This window comes from Vigna unguiculata, chromosome 1 (genome assembly GCF_037176805.1).
Source record: "Vigna unguiculata cultivar grain cowpea cultivar isolate G323 ecotype 2 chromosome 1, ASM3717680v1, whole genome shotgun sequence".
Lineage (NCBI taxonomy): Eukaryota > Viridiplantae > Streptophyta > Magnoliopsida > Fabales > Fabaceae > Vigna > Vigna unguiculata.
This window is the reverse complement of record NC_140792.1, coordinates 30,075,466-30,089,192: the sequence shown is the minus strand read 5'-3', so window position 1 is coordinate 30,089,192 and position 13,727 is coordinate 30,075,466. Positions and strand designations below refer to the sequence as shown.

Here is a 13,727-nt window from a genome sequence, read left to right as displayed (position 1 = left end):
TTAATAACTTATATTTGTCAATAAAAAAAATATTTTGGGATAAAAGAAAAGTGTATTTTATCATATGGTAATGAATTGATATATATTTTATGAATGACCCCTCTACGGTTTCTGTTTGACAATCTTTTAAGTTTTATTACTTTATGTTTAGTTTTAATATCTCTATCTCTTTCAAAAGGAAAGGACAATTGGGTGGTTATATTCGAACTTTCTTTAGCAGAGAAGAAACGTAAGCTTTATTTAACGGGAATCAAATCTTTTTTGGTGGCAAGTCAAAGCAAATAAAAGAGGATTCTACGAATTGCCAATTTTATATTATTCACATTTAAATTGATATCATTCAATGATGGACATGATTGTTAATAATTTGTGCCTTTTAATCAAGTGATTCAGAATTTGAAGCTTCTTTTATCATCTAATTTTGAGTATGCAATAAAACATATTGAGGAAATCAATATTATTTCATATACTCTCAAGGTTTAAAAAATTATAAATACCATTAATGCCGTAGAAAAATTGATATAATTTAACCTCAATTAGTTATTGATAAAAAAAATAGTAACTTATATATTTTTATCACACCATATTTATGGATTTTGTTAATAATGAAAGATTTTGCTGCTTATTTTTAGTGAATTTTTTTTTAATCACATTTTTTCTATCTATTGAATTATCTGAATTATATAAACAAATAGAAAGTAAAATGAAAACCCTATGGAATTTCCAAATTGCCGTGAAAGAAATTTAAAATATTGTTTTAAGAGTATCCTCCTCTTAGTCACTTTCTTTACACTTTACTTAATCCAATCCAATGATTGTTCAATAAACTTTCTTATTGCACCTTCCTTTTCATATCCAAGTTCCAAAATTCCAATTCATCGATATTGAGGTATGGTGCAATTAATCATTGCAATTACTTTAAATTATTATTATTTAAAAAAGCTTTTAAACAGTTGGTACGTTGTCATTTTAGCGTGAGATGTTTATACCCAACCATCTTTGAAGTAAGTAAATCTAAAAATCTTATGCGCAATGTACCTAGTTAAAATCATGAAAATAATATTTACATTTGACTTATAGAGACTAATAGTTTAAAGTCAGTACCTTTCTTTTTTCTTTTTCTTTTTTATGTTTTGGTATGCATTCATGTTTACAAAATCCTAAGAAGAGGTGATTTTTTCTTCTCAAATAAAATAAAAGTGGGTGTTAAGGAAATGGAGACAGATGTGGAGAAATAGTGAGAAATGTAACTCGTGATTTCCGGACATAGATCAAAGAACATTAATTCTTACAAAAAACTTCGCAAAATTCCAAAGAGTAAACACAGTTTTCTTTTCTTTTTTCTTTTTTTATCAGCCAAGAAAGAATAAGTACATGTAAAGCTTAAAACAAAGAGTTACATTAAATTATCTGTGTTGTAGTTTTTTCTATTATGTTTGGTTATCAAACAACTTTATATTTATATAGGTTTTCAGATATACAATAGTTGTTGCATAATTTTCGTGAAATACAATATTTGATATTGATAATGTAATTTTTTAAATCTTTGTATAGATATATTCTTGATTTGCATTACTTATATGATCAAAGTCTTTTCATGAAAGATCAAGTTTTCTTCTAAGTTTTTGCGCTGTAAATTGGGAAATAGTGCAAACATATATGATAGATAGATATTTTGATTAATTTGTAATTTGACATTGTTTACACTTGTGATTGATTTTAACATCTATATAGTGTTCTATAGTGTTGTTGAAATCATTTGTTTCTTCATATAAAATTATGTATATAGGACATTGTTTTTCTGCATTTATGTTAATTTGAGTAATTTCATCCTACTATGTATTTATTTTAAATAGGAAAATTAATTTGGTACAACTTTGATTACGTGTTAGTTACGATTAATTGTTTACAAATAAATATAGATAATTTAGATATAGTTATGGTATTATAAAGTATTCTATACATAATAGCACTTTAATAGTGATTTTCGTATACGACCATTTCATACAGTAACGGGATACGTTTGTCTAAATTTTCTTTTAGGAAAATTTTGGATATAAGGAATCATTGTATCTAAGATTCTTTACTTAAACTGGATTCATGTAAGTCGGCGAATAATTAATTTTGATCCACCTATAAGTATTTCAAGAAGAATTTACTGAATGACTGTTAAGTAACTTAGAAGGGTGTTTCATTTATTTGAAAAAGAAGCAAGAAGCAAGTATGTTTTCATTTCCTGAAATTATATGCAAAATTGGAATTCGTTCTTATCTCAAACTTTGATACATTTTATTTCACAAACTTTAAAATAAATTAATATAGTCCTTTTAATCTAATAATATTAATTTTTTTGGACTTGTTAACGTTATTCTAGACTGACATTTGAGTTTGAACGTGTCAAAATGTGGCAAACAACTTAAACGTTATCCTAAAACGCGGTTAACACGTCAAAAAAGTTAACCATTTGAAGAATTTAATTTTTTTTTTTACAATAAAATGACTTGTTTGGATAAATAATTAGAAAGAAATTGTGGAAGGTATTTTAAATGAATAAAATGAAAGAATTTCAAATACTCTAAAAAATATAACAAATTTGAAATTTCACTACTCTAACTCTATTAACAAAGGTCAAGTAGAGTCGGCCCAAACTAAAGGCTCCGTTGAATCAGCTCAAACAAAAGGTTCAATTTAGTCGACTTAGATTAAAGTTCAAGTCAAGTTGGCCTGGACAAAAGACGACCTAAGTTGGTTTGGACGGTCAAGATGGGTTGCCTCAGATTGAAGTTCAATCCAGGTTGGTCAGTATTGAAGGTCTTGCCATGTTGGCCTAGGTTGCAGGTCTAGCCAGGTCGGTCGGGACAAAGGTCGAGATGAGTCTTCCCAAAATGGTTGAGGCAAGTCACCATGAATTGAGTGTTGAGATGAGTCGACTCAGATTGAAGGATGAGAAAATTTTCCATGTATCAAAGGATGAGAGAATTCAGCCTAGGCCGAAGGTGAGCTTGGACTGAATGTCGAACCAATTTGGTTCGAGCCGAAGGTTGACCCAATTCTGCTTGGGATGAAGATCGAGCTGATTCATTCTTGCATGAAGTTTAAGCAAATTCGGCTCGAGCCAAAAGTCAAGCGAATTCAACATAGGTTAAAGGTTAGGCTCATTCAGCTTAGGTCGAATGTTAAGTTGATTCAATTGAAGGTCGAGCCTAATCGGGTCTGGATGATTTGGTTTGGGCCAAATATTAGGTGGATTCGGCCTAGGCCAAAGGTTGGGCAAATTCGACATGCATCGAAGTTCGTGCTGATACGACCCAAATCTAAAGTGGAGCGGATTCGTCCTGGGACAAAGGTTGAACCGATTCAGCTTAAGACAAAAGTCGAGTCAATTTAGCTTGGGATGAAAATCCTATTTGGTATGTGGCGAAGGTTGAGTTGCTTTGATTCAGGCCAAAGGTCAAAGGCGATTCGTTCTAGGCCGAAGGTCGAGGTGATTCGGCCCGAACAAAAGGTTGAGACTACTCATTCCAAGATAAAGGTCGAGTTGATTCAACCTAAAACAAAGGTTGAGCCAATTTAGCTTGAGTAAAAGGGCAAGTCGATTTGGCCCAAGCCAAAGGTTGAATAAATTTTGCTAGGATTGAAGGTCGGGCATATTTGGCCCGATTAGAAGGTCATGATGAAATGGCTCGAGACAAAGATTGATGCTTGTTAGGTCAAAGGTCATCACTAGTCGGCACAGGACGAAGGTTGTGACGAGTCGGCCTAAGACGGAGGTCATGATGATTTGAATTGGGTCAAAGGTCAAAACGAGTCAACTCAGATCGTAGGTCGTGATGACCCAAATCAAAGGTCGAGACATCTCGATTTGCATCGAAGGTAAAGTCAACTCATCCCAAGTCAAAGGTCTAGACAAGTTGTTCTAAGTCCAAGATCAAGTCAAGTCAACCTAAATCGAAGGTCGAAATGACTTGTCCCAATCTCGTGGTCAAGAAGACTCGAGATAAGTCGGTATAAATTAAAAGTCAAGTTAAATCGACTTAGAATGAAGGATAGAGTTAGGTTATCTAAATAATTTTATAATAGAATTGTCTTAAAATATAAGTTAAATTACTTTATCTAAAAATAATAAAAATTTATAATATTTCAATTACTTTATCCAAACAACTTATCTGAAAAATGAAAAGAATTTAATTGTAAGAATTTCAAATTTCATATATTTTATTTTCTTATAACCATTAAAATTCCTTATCCAAACATAAAATAAAATAATGAGTTTTTATCCTTATATCTCATATATATATATATATATATATATATAAAAGACTTAAATTCATAAATTTTTAATAATTAAAATCTCATAAGTAATATAAAGATTGAAATAATTAATTCATAATACATGTGTCGGTACATGTAGATAACAATGTCACCCTATTAAGCATTGAAACATAACTTTAAGAGGTTTTGCTACTCATTTAAAGGTCATACAGAAAATTATTTATATTTGCTTTTAACTCAAGCAAAAAATAATTGCCATTTCATAGAAGTTAAGTTCAATACAAATAGTTCTTTTTGAGATTTCTAAAAAATAGTTAACTATAATTTTTTTTATAAAAATGATAGTGAGTCTAGTAAAAGTATATTTCATTTTAATAATTTTGTAAGCATATAAATTATTTTATCTATATTTTATTTGAACAAATTTTAAAAACTTCAATAATTGAAAGTTGATTTTTTTTTTTTAAAAAAAATAGTCTATATTAATTTTTAAAAATTTAGTTTTTAGTGGAAAATAATTTAAAACTGCTCCCCCCTAAATTGAACGCACTAGAATAAATGCTAACAGAACAAGCTGAGTTACTAAAAGCATTAAGCCACATTAAGTCTTTCATGGTTGGACACTAATCATTAATGATTAGAAAGTAATGTTATTTGTCATCATTCCCACACAAGTATCTGATTTTCATCTCCTACCCCCACTGAAGAACAAATAAATAATAACAATCCTAATAATATAATTATGTCATATATCCATACCTGAAATTATCTGCATAAACAAGTTTCTTCTCCTATTTTTCCTTATTTATAAAATGCTTAAATCAAATTTATGGAAAGCAAAAGAGTATGGTCATTCTTTATAGGAGAATAAAATGAGATATTTAACAAAGTAAAGGTTTTGACTAGATTCAAAGTAACCTGAAATGAATTTGACAAAAATAAAAAACTGTCAAATTCAAAGTCAAACAACCTAAATGTCAGATTTGAAATATATACTTTTGGATAAGATTGGTTTGATATCTTAGAACTTGTTTTCAAAATCAGGTGACACTTTTGTTCAAGCAAGAAATATTCAGTGTATCACCCATTGATCAAATTAGTTAAGACTAGTAGGTGAACTGAACAAACAATCACTCCCTTTAAAAAAGCAGTTATCTTCATTTCACTCTTTGTTTTCTTCTTATGAGACACTATTATTCAGGAAATATGGTAGCGTGGACCATAAACCTGCACTAGGATTCCACATCACCGTACCACGTCATCAACTGCATCTGCACTACCCCATTACTCCATTCAAAGAATTTGTATACATAAATTGAAGGAAGAACGAGGACAGAGTCAATTGCTTGTGTAGCAAGTGTGTGTGAATGAGAGCAACAATACAAGATTTGAGCCATATCTTATGGTTTCTTCCACAAGAATTGAGATTTTTCATCTGGGTTGGTTCATTCTTGGGGGGACCAAGAAAGTGAAAGAAAATTCAAAAGCACTCTTTGGGGGATTGAACTGTGATTTTGTGAATGCGTTTCGTATGCAATAATATATAGCAAGTCATCATGGCCATGTTGAACAATTCTAATCCCACCACACAATCACAGAGCATCCAAATCCAAGCACAACTTCCACAGCAGATTCTAGTCCCCATCAAGGTTTTGTGTCTCTCTTTGTTCCGTTAATCTTTTGTTCTTTATCTTATCTTTAACTTCCTTTTGCCTCTTTCTTCTTCTTTTGGTGTTTCTTCTCTCAATCACGTTTATCTGCTGCCGACACATCCATTTCTTATAGAACTCTGAGTTTGTACCATTGCTTGTTAATCAACAGAATTTACAGGCACTGCATTTGTGACATATCACTTGGTTGAAAAAACCTAAAGTCAACTTGATCATTTCTGTTGCAGGCACAAGATTCAAACTTTCCCAATAGAACAACAGTGGCGGGTCAAACAGCAAGAAGGGTTTTCCAGATTCTGTTCTACTTGTATTTGTTCTTGGTTTCAGTCTTGGTGATTTTCCTTGTCATATATGGTCTTGTCTCTGACGCTCACACCCACCATTTCCACCCTCAGAAATGGTACCCCCCACTTCTAGCTTCAACAGCATGTGCTGGAATTGTTGGTTTCACATGGCAACGCATCACTGCACGCCACTCAACAAGGGTAGTCAGGTTAGCATTTTGGCTGAGTCCCCTGCTAACATGCGCAATGGGAATTATGTTCATATGCATTGGCACTGCCGTGAGTCTTGCAGTTGGTGTAATTGCTTTGGTTTCTGCATTGATCCAATCCCTCTATGGTTGTTGGGCCAGTCCCAGATTTGAATATGGCACCAGAATCTTGTCAGTTTCAATAGCCTTTCCTCCTAACAAAACCCAAGGGCTAACCCTTTATTCAATCCTCATTGGCATTCTTTACTGCTGTTTCCTTGTGGCTGGGATTGGAGGAGCAAGAGCCATTGAAAACAGAACCAAACTATCACCCTTTTTCATCTTCTTGATCTTGCTGAGCCTAGGATGGACTATGCAGTTTCTGAAGAATGCAATCTATGTCACTATTTCAAGGGTCAAGTATATGGCTTTTTCAGGAGGAATTGACATGGACACTAGAATTGCATTTTGTGACACAATCAAACACTTAACTGGATGTGTTTCCATAGGGTCCATCTTGGTTCCCATCATCGTGCTCTTCCGGGGTTTTGCACGAGCCACGAGTCTGGTTGGAGGAGATACAGATGAGTTCATGTTTTCCTGTGTGAGTTGCTATACGGGGATTGCATCTCTTCTTGTGATCCGTGGGAACCGATGGGGTTTAGTGCACGTTGGAGTTTATAACAAAGGGTTTGTGCAAGCATCTTCTGATACTTGGGAGATGTTCAATAGAGTTGGATTGGTGGAACTCATAGACTTGGATCTCACTGGAGTATTCTGTTTCCTTAGTGGGGTTGGCACTGGTGCAATATGTAGTCTAGTGGGTGGAATTTGGAGTCTTGTAACGCACAAGAGCTATGCCACAGAAGTGTCCATTTATGCTTTCCTCATTGGCTATTTCATGGTAAGAACTAAATAATCGATTGCAATATCATGTACTAATTATCTTCTACCTCACCCTTACCAAAATGCTATTGGTTTATGCAGTGTCGATTGGCCATAGCATGGGCACAAGCTTGTGTTGCAGCTTACTATGTTGCCTACGCAGAAAATCCACAGAGCACTCATTTTGACTCCACTATTCCAGTACGCTTGGAGCAGCTTAACAGATCTCAAGCTCTGCAAATATTTGGAGCTAATAATTTCAGCTGAGGCTAAATAATGAAGTGTAACAGTAAACCAAGTTAGCTCATTAAACCCCAAGAATTGGAAGGGAAATTTTGTATTGTATAGAATGATTTCATTTGATTGTAGTCTTGAATTACGAAAGTCATAACTGATGGTTCTTTATACATATGCAATGATCATAAGTTCCATTTAGTTAGTACTGATACGATAATCATAACTGATAGAGAACAACTGAAACAACAAAAACCATGTATCCACGTAAGAAAAATATGTTTTTAATCCTTGTATTTTTATTTTGTGAAACATAATTTTGGTCCGTATATTTTTAAATTGATAAATTGTTTTTTTGAATTTTTGAAAATATTTGAACTTATTTTGATTCATAGACGTAGTTCAATATCATCCCAAAGCTTATAGCGAAGGATTAATCTTGCTGGCACTCGAAAGAATCTAACTCAACCTCTAAATCGGTCCCTGTATACCTATTTGAATATGTAAAGAATCAAAACCAAGTTTGATGAGAAAATATAAAACCCAAAAACAAGTTTTTCCCTGAAAACGAATCCATGCACCACAGGATTAATATCTGTAATAAAGTAGCTCCACACAATTCTACAAATCAAAAGGGACACAATTTTCCTTAAAGAAATAAATCAACTGTCTGTAACTTTCATGTAAAAGTATTATTACAAGTACTTCGAGGAATCACATAATTAAGAATAAATATGACAGCCATCTGATCTGATTACAAGCTCATGCTTTAGAAATAGCAGAGAATTTTGTAAATATCTTATTTTTTTTCAGGCATGACGACTCCTTGATTTACAAAACAATAAAAATAAAATGGTTACATGCAATATCAGCCAAAAAGACTACATATTGGTTGTACAACAAAATTAAAAAACGTGAAGACTTGATCATTTGGGTCCCAGATGACCTCGTCCGCCACATTCTGCACACATTATATTGCCTGTTCCCCCACAGCCTGCATGGTCATAGTTGTAAAATAAAAACATATTAAAAAACAAGATCCTAATCATCAACACTAGAAAACAGTAATACAACTGCATAAGAAAATACACTTTTTCATGTAAAATAATAAGAACATGATTCCCCAATCTGCAGTGTAGGATCATAGTTGCACGTGGTGCAGAAAGCCCACTGCAGCAGAAAATGTTTGCACCAATAAAGATGCTATCATACATTTAGATTATTATGATTGGGATTTGAGCAAATGCACCCCGTTTAATCTAGCAATTAGTAGTGTTACACCAAATTTGAATTATCAAAAAAAATCTTGTTTTAGTTTGAGTTATACTAATTCTATACATGCCAAAAAGATCTAAAAATTTGCAAACTTGTTTCATTCAAAGTCCTCATAGAAGACCAAGCTCCAGTTGTTCATCTAGGCAAGCCATAAAAAGGGTTAAGCTAAAATTGTCCAACCAAAAAAAGAATGAAGTTCCATCAGAGAACAGCTTCTACGCATAAGTGACAAACACAAAAATGTTAGGTAACAATACTACATAACAAAAGTGCAGCAAATACAGTTTAAACGTGAGTGAGGTGTAGGAGGTCCTGCAGCAAGCACGAACTAAAGAAGGTTGCTAGAACAGGAAGAGGAATATACCTAAGCAACGAACTTTAACAATTATGCCCTGGCTTTCCAATATGGAATCAACGTATAGACCAGAACCAGCACAAGTGACACAAAGCACAGCACCTTTGGCCTCGCAATCAGTGCATCTGGAATTGTTACCAATAGATTTTTCTTCCAAAGATAGCCTAACAGGCTTCTCAATTATTTCTTCTGGAATGGCTTTATCATAACAAAACAGAGATTCAAGATTACTTCTGCGTTTGTTATCATCTGCTTTCAAACTTGATACAGACTGAAATATAAGGAAGGAAATAGTTAGCTGAGACATCCATTCAACACCAAACTATAAGTCCAGTTTGTCAGTAGAGAAGGATGCACAGATTCTACTAAACAAAAGGAACAAAGTATTTTACAAAAAGATATTCCCTTCCCCTATAACAACGTAAAAACATTGATAGAACCACAGAAAATAATTCCAAAACAATTAAAATACTACAGTTGTCTACAAGGTAAAACCAAATATTAGGGGGCCGTTTATAAAAAAATTGAACAATCACCAACTAATCAGTAATATGCAACACACTCAATTCCAAGCTTCAATCCAATAAATCTCCAAATTACTCAACTTATTACATATACAATTTATTGCCAAGTGGTATCTAAATTATTTAAGGCTACCTAAATATGCAAACTGGATAGATCATTCCCTTAAACTTTCTTACCATCTATGACAAATACAATGTTGTCAAGATCGACATCCTACCCAAGATTGGAAGAGTGAGTCAAACAAATATGTGAGATTGTAATATGCCACTTAATATAATGCGCAAGGCAAATACTCAAGTACAATTTATAGTATATATGACAAATTTTTAATAAATAACACCATTGGATGATATCACCACAAAACAAAGACACAAAACAAAGCTCAAATACCATTGGACCACTGAATAAAAAGTCCAAAGCAAATTAGAAACAAGCAAGCAGCAAAACACAAAACCTGAACAGAAGCACAAAAAACCAAAGCAGAAACAAAAGCACGGAAGGACAAACCATCACCCATCCTCCCTTTCTTGACCATTACCCAAAGTTACGGCGGGTAGCAACCACAAATCAAAGCTCAAGTAGTGTGAAAAGGTAGTAGGGAAGGGTTGAATGAATGACATAAAAATTGTAGGGCTCAAGGTCTTAAGGTTTCAAGTGGGCAAGGACTTGGGAATCATTTTTCAGAATTGGTTGATTCGATCACCATAATGGGATCTTCCACCACAACAATTCCATGATCAATTTCAGCAATCCCAAACTAGCACACGAAATTGTGTTTGAGGGTGTAATTGTTGAATCCTTACAGTGTTACTGCAGAGAATATTAGATATTGTCTGAGCTCTGACAGAATAAAAATCAACTTCTGATCATGTTTGAACCACTTACATATCTATCCTTCGAATGTGCAAATTGTGCACTAAACACCTATTTGGATAAACTTTCTGATAAACACTAAGAATCAATGAGGCAAAGTGAATCAAATTTCTCCAATATCAACTTATAAACCTCGTTTTTTTCAAAAGCTTCCTTAACTTTTCTATAAGTTAAGGTGATAAGTTGATTTCAACTTAAGATCTTGATTCATTTTACTTCTACCTTAAAGTCATTTTATTTTTGCTCCTGTATGTACTCATAGAGATTTTCTCTAAATTGACTCCATAACATACAATGCCAGCAGATACTAGACCATGCTCAACATAATGAAACGATCTGATCAAGGTGTTGTCAATGATGAGGACCGTGTATATCTGAATTTCAAATACGGAAAACTCCAAGAAAGTGTTCTGATCTTAGGTTACTGAAGCAACACTTGTTTTTGTTCCCTTTTTTGGTCAAAATTAAAGCAACATTATGAATCACATCACACGCAAACTCAGAAAGTGATTGAAAATATCAACTACAACAGAGAAGGAAAACAATTGTTCTCAAAGTAGAAATAGATCAAGACATGACACAACTAACTAACTAGTAATTTAATCAGCATGCATTCGGCAACATACAAAAAGGAAAATACTAAAAACTTTCAAAAGCGAGAAATAAATAAAAAAGTGCAAAGGAATAAGCAATTTTAAAAAATAAATAAATGCACACAACCAAATGTGAAGAAAGTCTTTTGCTTAGTAACACTAAGACACAAATAAAATTTTCTACCTAAGGGAAATGTAGCAAGGGATAACCGTTAACCAATGCATATAATAACAATACTACGTCCATTATTCCCAGTCATTAAGATCTTAAAACCAAACCAATAAAGAAAAAAAAAAAAAAAACTAACATCTGTTCTATCCTAAAGTCATCCTCAATCAAAAAACCATTTATGTCTTTCATGCATCAATATTTTTTCTATAAACATTTTATCATTACAAAGTATCACTGGATTTAAGGATACAGAAAGAAAGTTAACATCATTGTCAAGTTTTCTAAACAACTCTCAAACAAAATTCATGTAAAACATAACTAACTGAAAGGAAATTCATTACCACTCGATCAACAAAAAATTGCTTGAGAATAAAAAAAAAGGAAAAGATAACCAACCCGACGCGAAGAGGAGCTAGAGACAGAGCCATTTGAGGAAACGACATGGATTTTGGTTTCACATCCTTTGAATTTGGACCTGAAATTGACGGTGGCAATCTTCTTGGAACCTGCAACCTTAGCCGCTGAAGCATTGGGGCAAAGAACAAATTTTGAGGTTGCTACTTGCATAGAAGCTGAATCCATCGGTGCCCAATGAACATGCAAAGCTCAGATGGTTCAAGCAACACACTTCATCGTACAAATCGCTTGTTTCTCCAACTGACTCTCGTAGTTCACGATGCGGGTCCATGGGTCGTGGAATATCCGAATTCTATTCCGAGCTTGAATTCGGATTCAGATCACGGAGTTAGTTAGGCCCGTTTGTTTTACAAATAACGGGCTTCGAGCCCAGTCGTTAAGAAAATTGAAGGAGTTTTCTTCCAGCACTTCCACAATTACTAACTGTATCCCCATATTTCAAGCAAGAAGAAAAAGACTAAAATATTACATCTCTAATTACACCTTTGTCCATTTCCACTTCAATCTTTAGGAGGAAGAAGAAGAGATTTAGAAAGTAAATTGATGGGTTTGGTGGAAAGTTTGTTCTGAAAAACTCGTTTTCGAAAGTATTATATATGTTTTCGATTTCTTTTTTCTTGAAATTTCATCCTGTAAAGCATCTCATATATCTTGGAAAACTTGCTTTGAAAATTTTATTTTGAAGAAATTTTGTTGCATAAATTATATTACGAAAATCATATTTTGAAAATTTCTTCTGAAAGATTTCTAGAACAGAAAATGGCGGAAGGTCATTTTAAAAATTAAGAGGGTACACTTAGATATTATGGAAGTAGAAAAAAAACAAACATTTGTTTATAGATAATGGGCTTGTAGCCCAGTTACTAAGAAAATTGATTGTGTTCTCAATTTCACGGTTAATTTTCTGAGTTAAATATTTTCTACTGTATGTAGAATCAACCTATTTTTTATTTTGGTGTATGTAATTTTTTTTTTCCTCCTAGCATTAAAACTCATTATTTCTTATTTATAATATTATGTGACTCTCATTATTGACTCATATATTAAACAAAGGATCAGTTGATTGCTAAAATAATATCTAGCTGTAATCAAATTTTAAAGAATATAAAATAATGCTAATTATTTATCTCAAAATAAATATTAGAAGTTAAAAACAATTATTTGAAATTTTTGGAATAATAACATTTGGAGAAAAATCTGCCAGTTTAGCTTAAGCGAGAGATTTTAGCTTAAGCAAGAATAACATAATTTCACTTTGCTCTCTGTTGGAATTTTAGCTTAAGCGGGATCAGTCTAGTTTAAGCGAGAATTGCTGCAGAATTTAATTCCTTACTTTAACTTATGCATTGATTCAATTACTCTTAAAAGCATGAATATGTGATTATGTATGTTTCATGTGATATTGACTTGCTTGGTATGAAATGAAACATGAGTTGGTTGAATTGGTTGTGCACTTGCTTTGTGATTGGTTGATTGTGCATTGGCATGAAATTATAATGCTTGAGATAAGATTGTGATTCTAGTGTGAGAAACATGAATGTGATATGAGATAAACGTAATTCCATGAACCTCTCGGTGAGATTTAATAATGTTGTTGTAGTGTATATAATCAGATAAGGATTCAAGTAAAGTTGCATCCTGAAACTCTAAAGAATCACTTAGTCTCACGTAGAGCGGACTAATTCAAGTGATGAGAGTAGCAGGAGACCCTAGTCTTTGGCAGGATAATGACCGTAGATGATTGAAGGCTAACCTTGTGTGTGGTAGGGTGAAACCTATTGACAATGGCTTTGTAGAGCAATAGAGACCACCACAAGTGCAGGCATTTAGTGAATCTGATCTCTTTATATTTATCCGGATAATTGAGTTAGAGGGTATTGCTTTGTTTGCCTTGACATGCCTTGTGTGCTTACTGAAATGTCTGTTTAAAAATTTGTTTGTATACTTATGTGAAGAAAAATATTTTTATCTCTAGCTTACCCTT

The 13,727-nt window shown here is 33.1% G+C and overlaps 2 protein-coding genes across 2 annotated transcripts; one reads left to right on the top strand and one right to left on the bottom strand.

Moving 5' to 3' along the window:
- The first annotated feature begins 5,403 nt into the window (after positions 1–5,403).
- LOC114177590 (protein pns1-like) lies at positions 5,404–7,706 on the top strand. The gene is made up of 3 exons (XM_028062998.2): positions 5,404–5,921; positions 6,170–7,318; positions 7,402–7,706. The coding sequence occupies exons 1-3, from the start codon at positions 5,829–5,831 to the stop codon at positions 7,564–7,566; spliced, it is 1,407 nt and encodes a 468-aa protein (XP_027918799.2). The 5' UTR covers positions 5,404–5,828; the 3' UTR covers positions 7,567–7,706.
- Positions 7,707–8,152: 446 nt separating this feature from the next.
- On the bottom strand, positions 8,153–12,012 carry LOC114176159 (DnaJ/Hsp40 cysteine-rich domain superfamily protein). Its single transcript, XM_028061104.2, has 3 exons — positions 11,723–12,012; positions 9,173–9,434; positions 8,153–8,527 (listed from the first exon to the last, which is right to left on the bottom strand). The coding sequence occupies exons 1-3, from the start codon at positions 11,906–11,908 to the stop codon at positions 8,460–8,462; spliced, it is 516 nt and encodes a 171-aa protein (XP_027916905.2). The 5' UTR covers positions 11,909–12,012; the 3' UTR covers positions 8,153–8,459.
- Positions 12,013–13,727: the final 1,715 nt, after the last annotated feature.